Genomic DNA, 24415 nt, shown 5'->3' with positions numbered 1-24415 from the left:
CCCTTCGCCCTCCCCTTCCCTGGCCTTGGGAGACTTCCTTTGAGGGAGGAAGCTTCCTTCCTCCATCCAGTTCAGGCTGATGGGAACACCCACATCATCCTGACTGCCTGGCTTGCGAGTCCAAACTCTGCATGAGTCCAGGAGACTTGGGCGAGAAAAGGGACACAGCAGCCAACACAGAGGGGAGATCCACTGAGCAAGTTCAAGGATGGCTGCAGAGGGTTCCTCTTGACCGACGTGGAAGTAAACACCTGCAATCTCCTGGATGTGGCCTGGCATGGAAGAGGCAGCCAGAAGCGGACAGGGTGTGGTGAGCTGTGTGGGGTTCCTCCACTCTCCTGTGGTGTCTTTGTGACTCTTGTTTCTCTGGTTGGATTCACAGCAGTTTCTCTGGACACTCCTCTTGGGCTCTGATGCAACTGTCCACATCAGGAGAAGCTGCTTTTGTTTCTCCAGGTTGATCCTGCACGTCAGGGGACTTGCGCAGTTGAACCGGAGCTCTTTGCGATGATGAAGATATCTGGGGAAAGCTTCCTGCCCTGGGCTTTTTTCCTGCTGCTGTTGTCTGCGCTCGCAAACCGCCTTCGCATGAGGAAGCCCAAGAAAGTGGCTTGGTGATATTTCAACCCTCCTGCCTTTCCTGACATAGCTGAAAACAAACAAGGAGGACAGGAGGCAGGTTCAGACCAGACACACGAGCCTGGGCAGGTCCATGGCAGCTCCTGACACAATCAACAAGGAAGGGCCAGGTCGTATTTGAAGGTGCAGGACTGCGAGAAGAGCAAAGAGGGCCTCCCAGGGACAGGAGTGAAAGCCAACAAGATGTAAGCCCACAGGTAAAACCAGGGATGTGGAGCAGGGGTGAAGGTCCGAGGAGGCCATCTGACTTGGTGATGGCCTGGAACGTGGGTCACGATGGTTTCTGTTTCCAAAACGTTGTTTCAGCTGCCAACTTGAAATTCAGAGCGTGAGACGGATTTCTCTCTGAAATCACCAAGAGCGATAAGTTCCTCTGCGCTGGTGTGCTTGTCTGGACAGGCTTCACTTGTTGTGGGTTAGAGAAGTGGAATCTTGCCAACAGTGCTCAGAGAGAAAGACACAGAATAAGAATATGGCTTGCAGGAGATCCTTCCCTGTCACAAAGTTTTCTCAAATAATGCCTTTCAGCTCATTTCGCTGACAAGCAAGAAAGAGGATGGAGGTGCTGGACTCATTGGCAAGTCTTGGCCTCCTGGGATCTGGAGTCTGGTTGGGATTTTATTAGCAGAGAGAAAAGGAAATGTGAAGTAGTGGTTCAAATGCCAGCTGGCCAGATTTTGCTGAGGATCAGTTTACCTCATTTGTATAATGGGAGCAAAGTTGCCCTCTCTGGCTGTGGTAAATAAAATTAAGCCCAATTTTGAAGCAGATGAAAGTCCATCTAGTTTGGTCATGGCAGGGCAAGAAGACAGAGGCCTTCTCTTGTGGGTTCTTTACAGAATCTGGAATTTCCATTTCAATTCCTTTGAAATCCTGGATAGTGCTGGCAGATGTCCCCTCCATTTATTTTGTCTAATTGTTCTCAAACATGTTGTGTTGTGTTGTTTTGTTGTGTGCCTTCAAGTCACTTCCAACTTATGGTGACCCTAAGGAGAACCTATCATGGGCTTTCTTGGCAAGATTCATTCAGATGGGTTTTGCCCTTATCTTCTTGTAAGGCTGAGAGAGTATGACTTGTCCAAGGTCAGCCTTTGGGTTTCCATGGCTGAGCAGGGATTTGAACTCTGGCCTCTGAGTCATAGTCCAGTGCTCAAATCACTACACCGCTCGAAACATGTATCTGAGGTTATGGCAAGTTTAATAACCGATGACAATTAATTCCAGAAGTTATCATGTTTTCCCTTATGATAGGGAAAATGTTACTGGGCACCACATCTCAAACATAGATCTCCCTGCCCTAAGCACTACTTTGTCTTACCCTTTAGCATGTAACTTGGTTCACTTGCTTGAGACACACAGTAGGTCTGTAGATACCTCTTTGAAGAGCACCCATTCTCTGCTCATAATTTCAGCATTTCAGGAACCAATAGGCAGAGAACTGATGCATAGATGCACTTGCCTTTGCAGACTTGAGGTAGTTGAACAAAGTGTCTTTTGTTCCTTTTTCAACATTGGTTATTTGAAATAGGCGAAGTATACTTAGTGCATTTTCAGAACCAGGGCCCAGTCGGGGAACAAATGCATAAAGAAAAAAAAATGTGAAAATAACATTATCATCGTTGCCATCATCATCTCACCTTTTCCCCAGCTAGGATTCAAGGCAGTTTACCACATTTAAAACAAAATTCACAGCATACAAATGTTAGAAATGTAATTAAACTACCCTTTACTAAGCAACCAAAGTCACACCTTCAAACATGAATGAATCACTGAAGTGGAATGTCTGATTGTCAGAGGTCTACCAGAGTAACGCCTGTACCATCCATCTCTAGTGACAACCAAGGCAACTCATTCCTGGCTGCTATAGTTCCTTGATCTCAAGCTCCAGTCCTGAGTCTTAGGCCCTCAACCTTCTCCACTAGTAAGGCTGAAGAGGAAGAATCTCAGGGTGAGAGCATTGTCTTCAAATGTGTGCGTGTGTACATATGTGTGTGGTGTTCATTCTTTAGACATGGTGTTTTTTATTTTAATAGTATTCTTTGTGTATTTGTGGATGATACTTGATTTATTATGCTTAATAATATAACCAGGGGCTGCTGCCCCTTGTAAGATCCTAGGGCCTGCCCTCGGTGACATCACAGACAGTAAATCCTAGGTCTTGGGTTTGGGCTCTGAAATATCAGAGCCTGGAAAAGTCTTGACCTGGCAACCCTTACTGGCTATATACTGTGAGTGTGTGTTGTGTGTAGTTATACCCTTTCTTTCCACAAAAAAAGTATGTAGCAGTTAACAACAGTAAAGTACAGGATCATGATAAAATTGTAAACGTGCATCAACTGATACTCAAAGCAAAGTAAACCACACTGGTGAGCAGCAATTCAGCTTAGACACCCAAAGGCTATCTGTGGGTGGAAGGACAGAAAGATACAGTGGACCCTTGCTATACGCTGGGGTTTGGACCAAGATCCCCCATGTATAACAAAATCCGTGTATGCTCAAGTCCCATTAAATATAATGACATAGCAAAATGGTGTCCCATATAAAAAATGGAAAATCAAGGTTTGATATTTGAAATTTATATTGTCTTTGAACATTTTCAAACTGTGTATGCTTTAATCCGTGTATAAGAAGGGCTGACTGTACTGTATACTTAGCCTGACTTCTTGTGCAGAGGGTTCCACAGAATGTGGGAGCAACCACTAGAAAGACTCTCTCCATGTTCCTGTTAAAAGGATCTCCAATGATAGTGAGAGAAAGGGAATGGCCTTTTCAGAATCAAATCTGAGCCAAACTCCTGTGGAAGAATGTGATCTTGTAACAAAGGAAGTCACATCCTCCCTATGAACAGCCAATAGTCAATAATCTGACTACAATATTCTGGACCTATAGACAAAATACATTTCCCCAAAATTTAGGACACGTGTCACCCACATCTCAGACTGTGTCCTCTCTGCTATGGGCCTTTGGGTGAAGGGAAGGAACTAAGGGTGAGAATGCTGTCTTAAGTTGCATCCACACTGGAGAAATAACCCAGTTTGGCACCACTTTAATTGCCATGGCTCAAGGCAATTAAAGCGGTGCCAGACCAGGTTATTTCTCCAGTGTGGATGCAGCCTTCGAGGTGGAGAGGCTGTTATTTTACTTTGTGCTGCTGGCTTTTTACATTTGCTGCTATAGACTCTCCAGCAGGGTTGTCTGGCTTCTTCCCTAGGGGTTGCTTCTTCAAGTTGTTTCCAGTTTATGGCGACCCTAAGGCAACCCTATCACCACTTCACCACACTGGCTCTCTCCCTGCTTAAATGCTGTCAAATCCAAGGCTCAGCAGAACAGAAAAGTCTCCTTGGGGAAATAAATAACTGAACTGCCTCAGCATTATTCACTGCCTCAGGAATCATTCCAATATGGTACTTCATGATTGCTGCTTGTGGCTTTTCTTACATGGTTGCTAACTTTCCCAGTTCTGTTCTCACCTTCCTTGCTCTGTTTTAAATTGCTGAAACTGCAATATAATTTCCTTTCCTACTGTCCTACATGTATCTTGCAACAAAAAGCATGGTAAAAATATCTTCCGCTATAAAGGCATTAGATTTCTCTGTTTTGTTTTTTAATTCCTGAATTCTCTCTCTCTCTCTCTCTTTTCTCTTCTCTCTCCATCTCATTCTCTTTTCATCTCTTTCTGCTTATCTTCATCCCGCCAACTCCTTCCTACATCCATTCTCCCTCATTCCTCTTAGTCTTTCCCTTTCTCTCCACCTCAACTCCTGGATTAATATGTTCTCTATCCTAAAATCTAGTTTTCTCTTTCTCTTTTTCCCTATCTCTTCATTTCCTAGGAATTTATCACACGGGGAAAATTGGAAGTTTAAAAGGGTAAGAACCCGTGATTATCCAGCGTATTAGATGCAATTGCGCAATTGGTTTTCACATGAAAGTTCATCACTGGAGAAAGTTCATTATTTTCTTTGCAGTACACAGTTTGTCAGTGCAGCTCCCATGTGTTTTTAAAAGCAGTAGTTTCAAAGATGTTAAAAACAAAGGCAAGAAATTATTCTTTGCAGTGCAAAGACAAAACGTTTTCTAGGACCAAAACATACTGCTGAAATAATCCAGTTTGAGACCACTTGAACTGCTCTCCTCAGTGCTAGGGAATTCTAGTTTGTTGGAGCACCAGAGCTCTCTGACAGAAGGCTAAATATCTCACAAAACTACAGTTCACAGATTCCCTAGCACTGAACCCAGGACAGTTAAAGCCATATCAGACTAGATTATTTCTGCAATGTGTTTTGGTCCCTAAATTGCTAAACATTGTTTAATTTGAACAACATGTTCTGAGCAACTGTGGTTGATGTTTAATGTGTCATTCCTAATAATATGACCAAAGCCCAGCCCTGTGACACCACTAGCACCATCCCTATGACATCAGTGAGGGCCATACCATCTAACATCACCAGGAGCCATCCTTGGGTCCAAGATTTTGGGCCTGAAATCTCTAACATAGATAAATTAGGCATCTCCAGGAATGGGTGCAATTTCTTTGCTCCTCTGCTTCCTTAGAAAAATAGAGGTGATGGCTTGCTCTCTCCAGGTCACTGATGTAGTCTTGGGGCAGCTGCCTCTGTGTCATTTTCCCATTCTAGAGACCAACCAGAACGTCAACAAAATTCCCAAGAGATACCAGGAAAACAACTGAATCCATCATATCCCATCATACTAAATTAGATTTATTTTTAAAAAATGTTTTAAAAGAATTAGTATATTTCTATATACCATAAAGGCAGCAGACTGCATCTGATCCTGCAAGCAGCAAGGTCAGTTCTGGTTAGTACCTAGATGTAAGACCTCCAATGAGTATCAGGTGCTGTAGGCTAGATTTAAGAGGAAGGAACTGGCAAAAACCACCTGAGTATGCCTTGCCTAAGAAAACCCTTTGAAAATCATGAGGTTGCCATAAGTTGACAGGCAACTTGAAGGTATGTAAACACACACATATTTGTAATGTACAATTTGAGTAAGCTTATAGTAACATGGAGCAGAAAAGAATGGTCGACAGGGGTAACTCCACTCAAGCTTATTTCTTCCTCCATCATTCCATGGACCTTCTAGTTTTGAAAATTCAGGATTCCTCATCCATAGATGTAGCAGTTTCTTTTCTAGTTGCTGAAGGTGATACAATTATGCAGGGAAGGCATTTTTCACAGCTTATAGCCTTCCAATGTAGGGACAGTCACAGTGCTATCAGGGCAGTGGTTGTTGTGCGCCTTCAAGTCATTTCCAACTTGCGGAAAAACCTAAGACGAATCAGTCGCAGAGTTTTCTTGCCAAGATTTGTTCGGTGGGGATTTGCCTTTGCCTTTCTTTGAGGCTGAGAAAGTGGGACTTGCCAAAGGTCACCCAACGGGTTTCCATGACTGAGTGGAGATTTGAACCCTGGTCCCCAGTATCATATGCTGCATCTATACTGCAGAATTAATGCAGTTTGACACCACTTTAACTGCCATGATTCAGTGCTATGGATTTCTGTGAGATATAGTTTTATGAGATATTTAGCCTTCTCTGTCAGAGAGCCTTGGTGCCACAACAAACTACGTGCGTATTTCAGGTTTCCACAGGATGGAGTCATGACAGCTTAAAAAACGGTCCAATTGCTTTATTTATTTACTTTATTTATTTATTTTGTTTATTTGTTTTAGGGTTATATCGCTGTAATACCAAAGTGCTCTTTCACTGATACACAACAACTGGATTTTTTTGTAAAGAGAAAGGAGCAATGGGTAATTTTTTGGTCCAATATATCTCAAAAAAAGAAACCTACTCGACGGGGTGGAATAAAATGTTGCAGGTGGTGTTGGACCTTACTAGAAAACAATCCAGACGCCACAAATGTTTGGATATTATTTTTAAAAACCGAGAGCTACAGCAACAAATACCACACCCTCGTGACATATTTGCATCTTCTGCAGGAGTCCAACGTCAGTTTATTTATATATTACTTTTCCCACAGATATACTGCGCTCAAAGCTGTTAGCATAATAAGAACAATATGTATAAACCTTCTGCTTATTTGGATCAGTTTTGGTTTGAAAATGTTAACCTAACAAATGACATTAGCTGGGGTGAAAAAACAAACACTTTTCCAGGATATTTTAGGGCATTTGTGTTTTCTTACTGAAAGAAAGCTGTTAACAGCAAATTTGAGGGCATGGCTTACTATTGTGCGGTGGCAATGAGAACAAAGCTGAGGGATGTGCGTTACATACCACCAGCTGTTTTCAGACTGCATTTTCCTGTTATCTCTCACCATTGGTCTTGCTGGAAAAAAAGGATGGGAGTTGCAGTCCATTAACAACTGCCAAGGTTTATGATCTTCCTCCCTATTCTGTGAGATCTGCGTTGTAGGTCTTTTCTTATATACATTCTGCAACAAAAAGTGCACAGGGGATTAACTTGCAAGCTGAGATATTGAATTTAAGAATAACAGTATTAAATAAGAGCTAGACATTACCTTGTGAGCCAGTGTGGTGTAGTGGTTTGGATGTTGGACTACAACTCTGGAGACTAGGGTTCGATTCCTCGTTCGGCCATGGAAACCCAATGGGTGAGCTTGGCTAAGTAACACACTCTCAGCCCCCCCCCCCAAAATTGAATGATAGGTTTGATTTAGGGTCACCATAAACCAGAAACTAGTGTGAAGGCAGACAACACTCAACAGGCATCACTTTGAATCTGCTTTTTAGCTTCCAAAGGTAACCAATCCACTGGGTTGGATGGGACTTTGTGTCTTTACTGCCTGTTGAATTATCCTTCCTCACTGTTGGTCATGTTGGCTAGGAAGGATGGGAGGATGGCTCACAAGGTGATGCCTAGCTCTTATTTAATATTTATTCTTAAATTCAATATCTCAGCTTGCAAGTTAACCCTCTGTGCACTTTTTGTTGCAGAATGTATATAAGAAAAGACCTATAACGCAGATCTCACAGAATAGGGATGAGGATCATAAACCTTGGCATTTGTTGATTGACTGCAACTCCCAAACTTCCTATGCAACATGACCAACAGTGAGGATAATAACCAGGTACCTTCCAGATGTGTTCGATTAACTCCCATGATCTCCCAGAGGTATTATAGGAGTGGTAGTTCAACATATCTGGAGGCTAGAAGATTGCCAGGTGGAATATGGCACAGAGCCTCTGTACTTTTAATAGTTATTAAGAAGAGGGAATTTCAGCAGGCAAAATTCCCTCTTCTTCACAACTATTAAAGCTACAGAAGCCTGTCCCCCATGTCACTGGCCAGTATCAGGAAGGCATGAAGTTGAGGTAGGTTGTTTTATGCCCATTGATGTGGATAGACCAACTTGGGAGATGACTGCTCTTGGCCGGTGGTGATGGAAATGGAAGTGATACCAAACTCGGTAAATTATGATAGCAAGAGAAAGCAGAAAGTTTTTAAAGAAAATGGTGCAGCTTCTGGTTGTGGTTGTTTTTCTCTTTTCCTATTGTAATCTGTGTTTCATGCTACATCATACAATTAGAATTGTAGTTGTATTTCTTATCACTTTGTAAGCTGCTTACAAGAGACACTGTGTTGCAAAGTGACCCCTTCAAAATACCTTAAATTATATTAAAAGAAAGGAATGAGTTACAAGCTTAAAGAAGTAGAAATTGAGTAGCTGAGAAGCTTTGCCAGGTGTTGAATGTAGTATGGAAGAAGGAGGCAGAAGCAGAGGAGCAAGAAAAGCATAGTGCATAGCTCTGCCACCAATGCACATGCTGATCATGCATCCTGTTGAGTGCATTTTCAGCCATGCACACAAATGTACACACTCGAAGCTTTTCCATTTGAGACTAGGTTCTTAGGTTTATCATGTGTCATTCTATGCATATACACATGGGGCTTGTTCACATAGTTGCTAAATGCACCAGTGGCTGGCGACTTGAATATCAGTAAAGCAATGATCCAGATTTTAGGATGAACTTTTAAGGATCTATCCAAAGTGCTGAATGTTATCCTTCAAATGGCTGCAGCATTTTGGACCACTCTGTTAAAGTGCACATTAAAATACGGAGCAGGGCTTGCTGGGGGTGTAACTGATGTGGACACTGTAGGGTGAGACTGTGCACTATATTCTTAACATTCCCAGCATGTTATCTTCTAATGTGACGCCTGAGGATCCCTATAAACCCGCACATCGTAAAGTAGTTTCATATATAAAAACAGGTGGTGGTTTGTAGAATAGAAAGCCTAGGTGGGGCAGGTTTTGCCTTCTGCCATCTGGTTTGTAGGTACTTTTGACACAGGATGCCACCACTCGCCTACTGAGCTGCCACACCTGCCATGAGCGTAGTGAATGGCGTCTTTCACGTGTTTCCCCCTGCCAACATTAACAGAGGCTGCATCTGCACTGCAGAAACAACGCAGTTTGACACCACTTTAACTCCCATGGTTCGATGCTATACAGTGCTGAGATTTTTAGTTTTATGAGATTTTTAGACTTCTCTGTCAGAGAGCCCTGGTGCCACAACAAACTACAAATCCTAGAATTCCATAACATTGAGCTATGGCTGTTAAAGTGGCATCAAACTACATTATTCCTGCAGTGCAGATGACGCCCAAAACAAAGAGAGAGAGAGCTGGTGGAATGCAGATGAACAGACAGAAGAGTCCCTGGGATACATGCACAAACTGAGCTGCCTTTTGTTATAGTGGCATGGAGTGGTCATGTTTTAGGCCAGGCCTAGCAGTGGATCAGCCTGTATTGGATAAAGCAACATACTAATGGTTCCTAAGCACAATATGTTGCAGGAAACTACCATATTATAAACACATCCAGACTAGAATGCTTCTGTTCTACCAGTATCTCATTGCTCAACGAGAGCTCAGAAAAGTTACTCTTTGGATGGCAGCTTCTAGACCATCCCAGGTATAATGGATTACCATGATGAGGACTTTTCAGAGTTGAGGAATACCCTTGAATAAATCCCAGAGAAAAACAGGGAAATGTGTGGCCAAGCAGCATCAGAGTGTGGTCAAGATGGCAAATGTTATTGAGATGGAAGAACAGACAAACTAGGGAAGGATGCAGCAGTTTGATTTTGCCTGAGCCTACTGGGAAGCAAAGGACTCCATCCTCTCCTGGTGAGTTAATTTCAATGCACGCTACTTTGCACTTTGAATTCATTTCTTAAAAATGGATGAAAAAGTGTGATGATAAAAAATTAAGCAGGATTGTCCCTGACAAACCTGCTTAGTTGGAAGATACGTTGTAGTCCAAAACAGTAACTTTAACTTAACTCGAGCTTGAATGTATCAATCCTGGCAAATTCTATATAGCTGACCCATAGAGAAGGCTGAATGTGGAGTGCTTGATGAACACATATTGTGTCTGAGCAGAATTAGCTACGGTCATAGATAGGAAATTTTGGCCAGAATCCTCTGTCACTGTGTACATTATGTAAGTTTGGATGTTCTTGGCTATATAGTAGAGACACTAAGAAACCCTGTTAGTAAATTGTGAAGACGTGTAACAGACACCAGTAAGAGTGTTTTGATATGCATCAGCATTTCCTGATCAGTGTCCCAATGTGTGAGATCAATGCACATTAATCCCATTCTGTGTTGGTCCCATTGTGCATCAGTCACTTTGTTGACTCTTGTATTTAGTAATGTAACAGCAGCCCTTTACTGGATACAGATATTACAGAACTGCCCAGTTCTAATTCTGGCAGACATAAGTCCTCTTATGAAGATGCAAGCCCACAACAGGATTACATCCTCTTGTTTTAACAGGTTTCTCAAGTTTGGCTTCTGTGCTTGCTCAATTTCTGCTCACCAGCTGCGGATCCTCTTATGGTTCTTCCACTTAAGGTTAACATATGATTAATTGAGTCTTTAAAATGCAATAACAAACAAGCATGAGAAGATACAGATAATTTTATGGTTTTGGAGCTTCAAATAAATGTGGACCAGACAAGATGTAGAACTTTTTTTGAGTTAAGAGGCCCAATTCCAATAATGGAGGGGAGAGCCCTAGTCCAGTTTAGACCTGGACGCCATGCTCTATGAGAAACAGCTGAAGGAGCTGGGTGTGTTTAGCCTGGGGAGGAAAAGGTTAAGAGGTGACATGATAGCCATGTTTATATTTGAAAGGATGTCATATGGAAATGGGAACAAGCTTGTTTTCTGCTGCTCCAGAGACTATACTGCTCCAGGACAAGAGATTCCACCTAAACATTAGAAAGAAACAGCTTCTCAGGCTGCAAAGCCTTGCTTTTTCTCCCTCTCCAGCAGCAAAGCACAGCTCAATTCCATGCAACGACTTTCTGTTTCAATAGCTTTCATATCTGATCAGAAATAATAACCGAAGAAACCTGCACTTGCAGAACTGATGGGGAACTCCTATGGGCTGCATCTGTCATGCAGGCCAGATGTTTCCCTTCCCTGAAACAGAGGATACAAGTAAGCTAAGTGGCTATTCTCTGCAAACTGCTTGGGGAAAAATACATCTCTATTTTCATTAATCTCTTTAACTGAAATTTAGCAATCACAGTTGTATTATCAGTACCTGTGACTTTGTGACCAATAGAAACCACATACATATTTTCATATCACACTACAGATGTTGCAGATATATTAAAATATGGTCATCACTACTCCAAAATTACTGTAGTTGTTAGACCCATTGCTAAATTGATAGCAAAGAGGTCTATAGTCTGCAGCAGACTAACAAATAGGTACAAAACACCAAGAAGGTTAAGAATCCCTGTTCTAAATACTCATTTGGAATTTTGTTAGTAATTTGGGGACTGGAGGAAAACTGCATTGGGAAGGGTACAATTTCTATCTAGGGAAGCAATACCTTCATGCACCCTGTACAGACAGACAGTATCCCCTAAAATCTGCTTGTCCTTTTGTACAAACAGATGTGGTCTATCTCTCTCCACTTGCTCTAGTGGAGGATGGGATAAGGATAAATAATCCATCATCTATGCAAGGAATGGATAAATGTGAGACATCAGATGTTGTTGGAGGCAACTCCCACCATTAGCTATGCTGGCTAGGGCTCATGGGAAATATTCCTTCCCCCCCCAAAAAAAAATCTGGGCTATTTTAGCTCCCATGTGGCACATCACCTGGATGTTACTGGCTCTTCATATTTTCCTCACATCTTAAATAGGCATTAACCCACAACTCCACCCAGAAAAATCCTGGAGTCCAAAATCAGGGAGTTTGAAAGATCCTGTAGGACTATTCTAATCTAGACCATTCCCAAATTGCCCAACACATTTCAATAAACATTTCCTCACAGGCACAAGCATTTATCTAAATTATACTAGCAATGCTGCATCTCTCCTAAGGACATTTAGGTACAAAAGGGATTCTGATTGAGAGAGGAGGCTGTGGAAACAGAACCGGCTGCCTGAGGTAGTGAAACAGTGAGAAGGGAACCGCAGGTCTACAGCAGAAGCTGAGCTTAGCACACAACTCATAACAACTTCCCAGTTTTATCAGCAAATTGACTTCAGCAAATTGGCTTCAGATTAGGAGCTGGGAGAACTAGACAGTCAGAATAGGAACTGCTGTGCTAGGTGGGTCAAATATTTGAAGGGATGTCATATTGAGGATGGAGCAAACGTGTTTTCTGCTGCTCCAGAGAATAGGACCGGGAACAGTGGATGCAAGCTGCAGGAAAAGAGATTCCAATTCAACATTAGGAGGAACTTCCTGACAGTAAGGGCTGTTCAACAGTGGAACACTCTTCCTCGGAGAGTGGTGGAGTCTCCTTCGTTGGAGGTCTTTAAACAGAGGCTAGATGGCCATCTGTCAGGTATGCTTTGATTGAGAGTTCCTGCATGGCAGGGGGTTGGACTGGATGGACCTTGTGGTCTCTTCCAACTCTACGGTTCTATGATTCTATGATCCTATAGTTTCTAGTATTAATAATGGTAGGAAGCACCTCTCTGTCTGTCCGTCTGTCAGTTTTTCCACTTTCTTCTTTTTTCATGCAAACCTCTGATTTTTCCTGGAAAGAGAATCCCCGAGATTTGGGGATTTGGGGAAATAGATGCAGATTGTAGGGGGCTGATCAATTTCCATGCATTACACACACACCCCAAAGCAAAGTAGGAGGAATGGAGAACACTTTCTCCAGTGATGGGCTTGTGAGATTGGGTGGTGGAGATTGTAAAAGCTTCTTTGAAAAGGGACTATGTTCCAGCCTTCTAAAAGAAGCAATTGGTCCCATTTCCCTAGGTAACTATTGGCCAGTCTCTAATCTTTCCTTTCTAAGTAAGGTCTTCTAGAGCAAGTGGTGGCAACACAACTCCAAGTTTTCTTGGATTAAGCAGGATTACTGGGATCCATTCCAAGATGGAATAAGTCTGGTTATGGAACAGAAACAGCCTTGGTGGATGATGTACACCAGAAGTTGAACTGGGCAAGTGCACCCATGTTGGTTTTTCTGGGTCTTTCAACAGCATTTGATACCACTGACTATAGTATTCTTCTGGGTCATTTAGCTGATATGGGATTTGGGGGCATTGCTTTGCATTGGTTCCTATCTTTCTGTACAGCCTTCTCTGTAGCAGCACCAAAACTGTAGAACTCCCTACTGGTCCCATCTCTTTTAAGCTTCCAACTGGCAGCCAAAACAATGTTGTTCTGCATGGCATTCATGTTTGAAATAGCTCTCTTTTAACTGTTTTAAAACTGGCTTCTAGGATTGTTTTTAGATTGCTTTTGGGAGTTTTAAAATAGGATTCTAATGTGTGTGTGTTTTTAGGTATTGTTTTAATTTGTTCATCAGCTCAGAAGACCTTGTGGGCTGGGAGAAAATACAGAAATACTTTAAAGATTATCATAATAGCAATTCAGTGAGTTAAATGTGTGGGGGATTAAAGAAAAAGAGAGATGGAGACAAACAGACAGATGAATTGTACAAAATAATTTCTACTAAGGTGCCAGGTTCTGATCACTCTGTAGGTTTGCCTACTCCACATATGACCAAATCCACCCACACTCACACACACTGAATTGGTTGATGATGCCTATGGCTTAGAGTTGGGTTTGAACCCTGAAAAATAAATGCTAGCCTTTAATCTGCCAATATTATAATGACAAGTCTATGGTATAAACAGTCTAAATTCAACTGTGAGTCTCAGCTAGAATAGACTCACTGAATCAAAGGGATCTTTGTGAGGCAGCATTTACAAAGAAAACTTTGTAAATTCCATTTATTGAAAGGGGCTCCTTAAGCATGTTGCATCTTCCAATGGGTTATCGTATAGCTGGAAAAGGTGCAAAAAAGGGTCAACCAAATTATGAAGGGGCTGGAGTAATTCCCCTAAGGAGTTTATCACACTGGAACTAATTTGGGCATTGAAAAGAGATTAAAGCACATTTAAAGCATCCTGCAAATAAAGTGAAAATGGTGAGTAATTGCACACGATTATCTCATGCAAGTGCACAAATAAAGTGATATCGGAAATGCATTGTCGCTGAAATCCAAAAAAGGAAAAAGGTACACGTTAGCGCTTCTTTGTGACCACTTTAATGGTGGGTTTTGTGCGATGTCGAGTGAAATTATTTCACAAAATTATGCTATTTTCCCAGAATATTCATGAGATAAACTCCCTATCGCCTTCATGTGATAAACTCCTGTGAAGGATGACAACATTTAGAACTGTCTAGCTTATAAGAAAGCTGAGAAAGCGGGAACATGACTGAGAGGTTTATCACACTGAGGTTTTGGGGGATTTTTGCAGCTCAGATCCGGGGTGAGTGCGGGTCCACGATGCGGATTCATGTCATAACGTGAATGTGTTATCAGACGAGATTACTTTCTGTGGGGCTTCTGCAGTGATTCCAAAGTGACCCCTCATTTTGGTAAAATCGGAAAAAAAAGGGAATTCACAGAATTCGCTTTCAAGCTCACTTTGATTTCACTCCAAATTGGTCTGATGTGGAAAATCACTCCAATATTGCCCCCCTTGGCCCCCTGCGTCCTGTTCCTCCATCCCCCTCCTCCTCCTTCATGCCATCTCATCCTCTCTGCCACCCTGCGACCTATCCCATCATCCCCGAGTGTTCCTGCATCCCAATCCTGGCCCCCTGCTACAAATCCCATAATCCCCCGAGTGCTCCTGCATCCCGATCCTGGCCCTGGTGACCCCCTGCCACCCATCCCATCATCCCCCCAAGTACTCCTGCATCCCGATGCTAGCCCTGGTGACCCCCTTTCACAAATCCCATCATCCCCTGAGTGCTCCTGCATCCCAAACCTCGCCCCGGTGACCACCTGCCACCCATCCCATCATCCTCCGAGTCCTCCTACACCTCGATGAAGGATGACTAAGGAGGGGGCAGGGAAGGAGGACAGCGTCCAGAGCCCCACTGATCATGCGCAAGGGTGCCAATTCGAATCGCTGAATCCTCCGGTGTGGTAATACAATGTGCACTCACCCCGCTTTGCTTGAATCCGCATCACGTGACTTGTTTGGAATAGAACTGACTCCGCTTCCCCCTCGATTCGGAAGGGCAGCGGAAAGGCAACCAGGTGTGGTAAAACATTACATTTTAACGTCAATTCACATTGCCAGACAGGAGTGACTCCGGATCTGGTGTGAAAAAACATCATGCTTTGCATTGCTTGAAAAAGAGGGAGAGCGGGTGGGTGCGGCCAACCCCCCCCCCCCCCCACGTGTGATAAGAGCCTTAGATGTGTAACATTAAGCACAGTATGGAGAAAGCAGGTAGGAGAGTTTTTTTATTCCTTTCTAATAATTTTAGAGGAGCTTAAATACCCTAAAAAGCACCAGATCCTGGTTGATCTTGGAAGCTAATCAGGGCCAGCTCTAGTTAGTACCTGGATAGAAGACTGCCAGTGAATACCAGGTGTTGTAGGCTATATTTAAGAGGGGGGAAAACCTGGCAAAACCAACCCTGAGTATTCCTTGCCTAAGAAGATCCTAGGAAATTAATGGCGTTGCCATAAGTCGAAAAATTATAAAATGGGAGAGGATCTGGAGGTTTTGGGGGACTTTGTAGGGAGTACAAAATCAGGTCTTGTGTGAGGAGTGCACTTTCTCCACTCTCTACAACTACTGGCAAATACTGTACGCCAACTTGTAAAATCACAGTCAACCTTGCCCAAGGTTGGGAGGCACCATTGTTTGAGTTATTGCCCTTGTGTTAAATTTCTGCAGGTAGCTTTGTATCTTCACAGTTGGAGGCAAACTATCCAGTTGAATCCAGCCCCACCCTACACAGTATTCATCAACGTGAATTCACCCTGTGATATTTGGCATGCTTTAAGGCTGAAAGGTTGAACCTTTACTCTCCAGGCACGATCTGCTTAGCTTACTGTTGAAAGGAGCTATCTGGGAATTAATAATTAAAAAAATTAATTCAGAGATACTTTGCACAGATCTTTGCCTGACAGAAGCAAAATAATTATGCAACAATCCACAGATGGAAACAGCATTTTAAATGTAATCTACCTGTAACATATTGCTCTTTTTTAATGATGATATAATAACATTGCATTTCAAGAATAATAAGTAGTTCATTTGGAAGAATGAGCAATGTTTTCACATTCCTCTTTTACTATTCTTTAAGGGCATTTCCCCAGTTTTACTCCACTCTCATATAAATCCTAGGGTGTTGTTTTGTAAGTGGCCAAAAAGCAAACACTAAAATAAAACATTCCTCTGGAGTTAATGGTAATGAATTGCTGGTGGCTGGACCTCTGTGTGGGGTAGAGTTTAACATCACGGATAGCACCTTTAAAGTCTTAACTAAAATCCCGACTGGATTCATTGCCCCACTGACATGGAAGCCACCAATCACTATTGCTACATTTCCCTCTTATGTGGGTTGCTGAATTCTACTTGTTACAAAACGTATTCCTTTTTACTTAGCTAAGTCTACACTCTTGCCACAGATCATCTCTCCCCCTTGTCTTTCAGAGAGAAGATATTGCTTGCAATACAGAAGGTCACTTGGAAACTCTCAGGATGGAATCATTGGGCAGAGATGTGCAGGAAGAGACATACGTCTTAGTGGAATATGCCTTTGAGTACACCTCCAAGGAGGGGCGACTGATATCAATCAAACCCAATGAGAGATACATCCTTTTGAAGCGAACAAATGACCACTGGTGGCATGTTAGAAAAAGCAAAGAAGCTCGGCCTTTCTACATCCCAGCTAAATATGTCAAAGAACTGGGCCCCATCACTCAGACATCTTTGGACATGTTGCCCTGCTCAAGTTTGCTGGAGAATGCCAACGTAGGTGCCTCCGCTGAGAGTGGCCGGGAACAACCACCAGAGTATGTGTATCGGTTTGTGAGTGCTGTTCCAGTGGGTGATGCAGATCCCTCCCAACACCATCACATCTCTTCAGGAGCAGGAATGACAGTCTTTTCAGACATCAGTGGGAAGACTTTACCCCTCATTTCTGGATCAAAAAGAGCCCCTCTTTCCACTCTTAGTGCATCACATGGTTCCCTTAAGCCTCCCTATAAAACAGGCCCGGATTATCCATTAGTGAGCTGTGGCTCCTTTGCTGAACAAATGAGGCCTACAGTGTCTCTGGATGACTTGGCAAGATTCACAACTCACACCCAAACAAGCACTGTTGGGAGCTCAGGATTGCACAAAGCAGCCTCATGGGATCACCCTCATCCTCTCCTGGAGAGCAGCTCGGAAAACCACCAAAAGGCAGCTGAGGATAGAGTGGTTGTACAGGAGCAGAGTGGCAAACAGGTACAGTATCTCTTGCAGTTATTAAGCATTAATTGTAAAAAGCGCTCACTGACATCTCATTTTGTATTTTCTGATTGTGGGCCAACTGAGCCAACACCATCCCTGCCATGTTTCCCCAGTAGTTCCAGAGGTTTAGGCAAGGTTCACAGCAAGGGTCTGATGTTCTCTGAAAATGCTGGCATTCTTAACTGAAGAGGGTATGTCATTCTGCACATGCATAAAGACACTTTTTTTTTGCTAGTCCATGGCTGAGAAAAAGGGTCTGGTGCTGAACCTTGACTTTTCTGCTCTCTCCCTTTGATGCTGGTTAGCTGGGGCTGTTCTTCTAGCAATAATACATAATTTATACATTACGCATGTGGAAAACTATTGTATCGTAGCCTTCCTTGGAGTGAGGAAGACTACAGACAGGAGCTTTTGTGTTGGAAGGCTCCCAAGTTAAAAGTAAACTGCGTAAACAATGGAAAATACCATGTTAAAGGTAAGGCAGCTAGAATCCTTCACTCTGGCATCTGACTTTTCTAGCTAGGTCACACACCTTTGGAAATATTGTGGCAGGAGATCCCCTACTCACTGTCTCAAATAATATAGCCATAGAAAGCCATCACCATGTGACCATTCTGCACATATAGATCATCCCTAGATGTAATGACCTGCTCCCTTATTGCATACAAACTGCAGATTGATAGCAGAATATGAAATGGTGGTTGGAGTTACAATTTTGTCCCAAACTCAAATTCCTATGCATGACTAGGAGATATACAGCAAGTACAGCTTTCTCTGTCTCTGCCGCTCTAAGGTGTTGAAAACATGTTCTGACTGTTCCACTTTCATTAAGCACAACAAGTTAGAGGATGCTGCCAGAAAAAGCTGTGGCTGGCTTGGAGGCAATGGGCATATTCACACAACATGTTAAGATCAGATGTGTGCTAATCATGGTTTATTGTCTAAACCATGAATTACACAGCAGATGACCAAACAAAGGATGACTATCTTCTCCATTTCTGGCTGGTTCTGTCTGCCTTTTGGGAAGCTCTTGTTTCAGTGTGTGCACCTGATATATTGCATGTCACAATAAATCATGGTTTAAACAAGCTGACATTTGTAAGCAAGCAACAAACCATGAGTCCGGAATGTGATTTGTATCTGGTTAACAAAGCATGGCTTGTCAGCAGGTCATCTTCACATAGCGCAATAAGGCAGATTTGAACACACCATGGCTTGTCATAAAATGCAAATACAGCCAATTCCACTCATAATGACAAACAAGAACATTCCCTTCAGAGTCTGCAAAAAAAGAAAGAATCAAAGCTTTCTCATGTACTAGCAAATTTGGGCCAATGCAAAAACAGAGAAAGTATCTGAAGAAACAACTAAAGTGCTTTTTCCAGTAGACAAGACTCCTGTGACTTTAAATTGAAGTACTTTCAATTCCCATTTTCTATGGAGAAACAAACAAAAAAAAGGAAAAAGACAGGCCTCTTTCATGTTCTCCACAACCTAAAAGAGAAGTGAGTAGAGCATTTCTAGTTCGCACAACAACAATATTAACACATTATTTTACATTTTAAAAATCCATGCAGGCTACAAATACAGTTGCCAATATCTTTTCCTCTGCATCCCAATTTTGGCCTGATCTACAGATATTTACCCATGATAGGGCTGAACTTCCTGCTGTGAAAAATTTGGCCCATTGATTTGTGTTGAATGAACAACTGACCATAGGTAAAAGAGTTACTGCTGTACTTTTACTGCCAAAGTGGAGGAAAGGGAGGCACTTTTGAGAGTTTCTAGCCAGCATGGTATAGTAGTTTGAGCGTTGGACAAGAACTCCGGAGAGTAGGGTTCGAATCCCAGTTTGGCCATGCAAACCTACTGGGTGACCTTGGGCAAGCCACACTCTCTCAACCTCAGAAGATGGCAATGACAAACTCCTTCTTGTCAAGAAACGTGTCAAGAAAACCCATTGATGGGTTGACTTTAAGCGGAAATGACTTGAAGGTACACAACAATGACAAATACCAAGACAATTTAGCTGGCTTTGGATACTGTGCATTTTGACTTAGATAGGAGGGAGGTTTCATCTCTTGCTCTGGTTCAGGCAGCACAATGTCTTGGGATGGCCCTGAGATCTGAAAGCTGCTTGGTAGTGTTTCCAGAGGGAAAACAATTTCAGCAGGTCTTGCTTTTTACCTGACAGGTGACACCTATTGGAGTTTCCATTTCTATAGAACAATAAAGGTGCAAGAGCCCTTTCTAGTGTTTAATCTGGCAACCTTCCTTGTTGTTGTGTGCCTTCAAGTCATTTCCAATTTATGCCGACTCTTAGGCCAACCTGTCATAGGGTTTTCTTGACAAGATTTGTTCAGAGAGGGCTTGCCATTGCCTTTCCCTCGGACTAGGGGAGGATGACTTTTCCAAGGTCACCCAATGAGTTTCTATAGTGGGGATTTGAATCCTGGTCTCCAGAGTCCTAGTGCAACACCCAACCCACTACATTACGATGGCTCTAATCATACAGTTGGAAGGCACCTTGAAAATCATTTAGTCTACAAAGGTGGGCAGAAGACAGATCTGGATTTGTTGATAGATCCTGAGGTAATCTGTACAAGAAAATATGGCATTCTGCTTCCCACTTGTTCAACAATGTTGTTGCTATTAACTGCCATCAAGCCAACTTTCACTTATGGCAACCCTGTGAATGAGAGACCTCAAGTCACCAGCCCTGCACAGGACTCAAGGTTGTGGTTTCCATGACTAGGTCTATCCACCTGTAATGCAGTCTTCCTCTTTTCCTGCTGCTTTCTACCTTACCAAGCATTATTGTCTTTTCTAGTGAGTCCTGTCTTCTCCTTATATGGCCAAAGTAGCACAGTCTCAGTGTAGTCAGCTTGGCTTCTAAAGAGAGTTAAGGTTTGATTCATTCTAAGGCCCATTTATTTGTCTTTTTAGTAGTCCATTTTAGACGTCCACGGTATCCATGCAGGCTAATGTGGTATAATGGTTGGAGCACTGGACCTGGACACATGATATAGTAGTTTAAGTGTTGGACTGTGACTCTGGAGACCAGGGTTTGAATCCCGGCTCAGCCATGGAAGGCGACCTTGGTCAAGTCTCTCTCAGCCATAGAAGCTGGCAATAGCAAACCCCCCTTTGAAGAAACTTATCAAGAAAACCATATGATAGGCTCGCCTTAGGGTCGCCATAAGCTGGAAACAACTTGAAGGCACACAGCAAAAACAACAAAATGACATCTGTAGGACTCTTTTCCAGCACCACATTTCAAATTAGTTGATTTTCTTTCTACCAGCTTTCTTTGCAGTTCAGCTTTCACAATGATACATAGAAATTGCAAATACAATGGCATGGACAATCCTAACTTTAGTATTCAATTATATATTGTTTAACAATAGAAACAACTAACAAGCCTATCCCTTTTTAAATAAGGTTGGTGAAAAAGAAATCTTGGAGGGAATCCAGGAGTGGATTGTTGAAAAGACTATTAAGCCTGGTTTTGTTAGGGAGAGCAAATCCCTGACCTGGTAATCTTCCTGCATGTCTTAAATGGATTTAGGATCCAGTGGGGTCTAGTTGTTTGAGTGTTGGATTATGACTCTGGAGACTAGGGTTCAAATCCCTGCTTGGCCATGGAAACCCATTTGGTAACCTTGGACAAGTCACACACTCTCAGAGGAAGGCAAAGGCAAACCCCTTGTGAACAAATCTTGCCAAGAAAATCCCATGATTACGATCTTAGGGTCGCCTTAAGTGGGAAATGACTTGAAGGCACACAAAGACAATTTCATACACACACAGCATGACAGGAAGAAATCAAACCATTGCATTATGTTTCCATCCTGAAGCCTCGTTGATCTGCTCCCTGTCAAACGGCTCCAAAGACAGACTCTAAAACAAGGCTCAGACTAATTGTTGTTGTGTGCCTTCAAGTCATTTCCAATTTAGGGAGATCTTAAGGCAAACCTAGCATGGGGTTTTCTTGGCAAGTTTCTTCAGAGGTGGCTTGCCATTGCCATCCTCTGAGGCTGAGAGAGTGTGACGTGCCCATTGAATTTCCATGGCCAAATCTCCAGACTCACAGTCTGACAGTCAAACCACTATGCCACATTGGCATTATATTTCCATCCTGAGGCTTCGTGAACTTCTCCCTGTCAAATGGCTCCAAAGACAAACTCTAAAACAAGGCTCAGTCTCAAGGACATACTGAAAACAAGCAAAGAGAAAAGCCAAGTAAACTATGTATTTGACATGGATTTTTGATGGCTGCAAAAATCCTTCAGTAGGTGGCAGCATCTCCCTGACAGGAGGTTTGTGAAGCACTACTGAATGAAGATACTGTATAAAGGAAGGACTTTCTCTTCTACTGTACTTTTACAACAAAAGCTGCATCAATTTTTCCATAAAAAGAAAAATGGCTTAACATGTAAAAAGGTTCTAGTCTACCCTTTGTGTGCCAGAGTGATTTTTTTCCCCCAGGAGAGTATCATCTGCCTTGTGAAGTGGTGGAGTCTACTCTTACCACCTTGTTCTCCTGCTACAGGTGGTAGTGGTAGTTGACCTCAACTCATGACAACCCTATAGATGAGACATCTCTAAGACTCTCAATTCTCAAATGCACTGCTGAGGTACTAAAGGCTTAGCTCAATGACCCCCCCCCCCCCGATTGAGTCTAGCCATCTGACCCGTGGCCTTCCACTCCTTCTACTGGTTTCTACCTTTCCTAGCATTATTGTCTTTTCTAGTGATTCATGCCTTCTCATGATGCAACCTAAGTACAACAGCCTCAGCTTAATCATCTTGGCTTCCAAGGAAATTTCAGGCTTGATCTGTTCAAGGGCCCATTCCTTTATGTTTTGGGCTATCCATGGTGTCTTCAGCACTCTTCTCCAGCATCACATCTCAAATGGCTTCATTTTCTTTCTATTGCCTTTCTTCACTATCAGACTCTCACATCTGTATATGGTGATGGGGAATATAATGGCTTGGATGACTCTATCTTTAGTGCTCAGGATTATATCTTTGCATTTTAGGATTTTGCATAGCTAGTTTCATAGCTACCCTTGCCAATCCTAGTCATCCTCTGATTTCTTCACTGCAGTCTCCGTTCAGGTCTATATTTGATCAAAGGTATGGGAACTCTTTGACTACTGTATTTTGATTTTTCTGTTGTCTAGGATGAATCCTTGTAGCTCTTCCATGGTAACTGTTTTTGTTTTCTTAATGTTTAGCATTAAGCCTACCTTGATGCTTTCCTCTTTGACCTTCTTCAGTAATTGTTCCAGGTCCTTGTTGGTTTCTGCTAGTAGCATTGTGTCGTCTGCATATCTTACATTGTTAATATTCCTTCTTCTGATCTTCACTTCTGCTGCCTCTGACACTAAGCCTGCTGTACAAACAATATTTTCTACATACAAGTTGAATAAATACGGTGATAGTATGCAACCTCGCCTTAGATCAGATTTTAAAAGGTAGAGTCTCCCAGGCAGGCTGTTTCGGTTAATTCACATGCCTCCTTGGTCAGGCGGGGAGAGAAAGAGAGAGGAAAAATTATTGTCCTTTAGAAGACTCCACGTGTCCTATGAATGACTCAGTTATTCAATAAAGGGAGGTTTTCTTAAATCTGCAGTCAGGGCAATCCGGTTCTCACAGGAAGCGATTATTAAGGCAGGCTAAGAGGTACAAAGATAGAGCCAGTAGTACAAGTCATTCAGCAGGTTCCTCCTCACCCTATAGTCCTCTAGTTACAATGGCTGAGGACAACTGGAGTCCTTTCACACTACACAGTTATAGGACTATAACTCTGCTTTAAATGCTGTGGTTGCATGATATCTTAAGGAATCCTGGGGCTTGTAGTTTGGGGAGGCACTGGAGTTCCCCAGCAGAGAATTCTAAGTGACCCACCTTAAACTGCAAATCCCAGAAATCCATGAGATGTGTCTGTGGCAGTTAAAAGTGGAATCACAGCACTATAATAGGAAACAGCTCCAAGGCTCTCATAAGCAGAGTCTGTTGCCAATATGTGGTGGCAGGCCTCTGAGCCAAAGGTGGGAGAAGAACTGCCCTTTAAAAGCAATGCCTCTGTAACTCACAACAAAGCTGCGGGGATAATTTAACAGTGTTTTAAAAAAAAATCAGTAAGGTTGCTTAGGAATGTAGGAAATTGGATTGATAAGACAATGACAGAAATGTTGATTCGCCCACCTACCCACTCACCCTGCTGCTAAAAAGGTCCTTTAAAAGTAATTTGAGGATGCCACACCCGAAATGTGTTCCATACCCTTCAACTGTCCTGGTTTGACAGAAAGTCCCAATTAATCTGCTGTTGTCCCACTTTTTTAGCTACATTTAAAACGTCCCAGTTTCTCTCTCCTGCTCCCACTTTCCCCCTTTGTCCCTCAGCTTACTTCATTTGCTGCAAACTGAGATCAAAGTGCAGAAGTAATTTTCTTTCAATTAAGGAAGAGAGGGGAAGGATTTTGTCTTTCCCAGTAGGATCAGGCCAAAGCAAACTCCTGCAGCCTCTCCTAGTTTGTGTGATATTCCTCATTAAGAGCTTTTGCCATCTTGACTAAATTCTAAAGATGCTTGTTTTCATCTATGAAATGTTGGAGGGTATGTTCTTTCCTTTGTCACTTTATTATTGGAAATAACACCCACAAAGACCTCATTCCCACTACCTTTTAAAGCAGATCATGAATCGGTTTGAACTGATTCAAACGACCCTAGTTTCCACTTAATTCGAATTGCTGAAGCGATTCCGAAAGGGGGGCCATGTTCTAGATCCATTTAACCCATGTCAAAAAGACACTGTTTTTTTTCTGGTTCTTTTTGGTTGAATGGATTTATTTTAAAATAAATCGATTCAGCCCAATGTGAACCATGCGGACTCGAATCCGCTCCCTGTGATGGGGGCAGCTACAATGCCCCTGGCTTTCTCCCGTCATTTGCCTCTCCATCCCCGGCCTGCTCTGTTCCCCGGCCTTCTCTCATCCCCAGCC

At 42.6% G+C, this 24415-nt stretch overlaps 1 protein-coding gene across 1 annotated transcript in view; it reads left to right on the top strand.

Moving 5' to 3' along the window:
• The window catches only part of ARHGAP27 (Rho GTPase activating protein 27), a 70402-nt gene continuing 45987 nt past the window's right edge, over positions 1-24415 (top strand). The window contains exons 1-2 of the mRNA XM_042474464.1: positions 1-836; positions 16602-17399. Of these exons, the coding sequence (XP_042330398.1) occupies positions 16650-17399 (750 nt within the window). The 5' untranslated portion in view covers positions 1-836; positions 16602-16649. The remainder of the gene's footprint in view (positions 837-16601; positions 17400-24415) is intronic.

This window comes from Sceloporus undulatus, chromosome 6, assembly GCF_019175285.1.
Source record: "Sceloporus undulatus isolate JIND9_A2432 ecotype Alabama chromosome 6, SceUnd_v1.1, whole genome shotgun sequence".
NCBI classification, from domain to species: domain Eukaryota; kingdom Metazoa; phylum Chordata; class Lepidosauria; order Squamata; family Phrynosomatidae; genus Sceloporus; species Sceloporus undulatus.
This window is presented reverse-complemented; position numbering and strand designations above follow the sequence as displayed.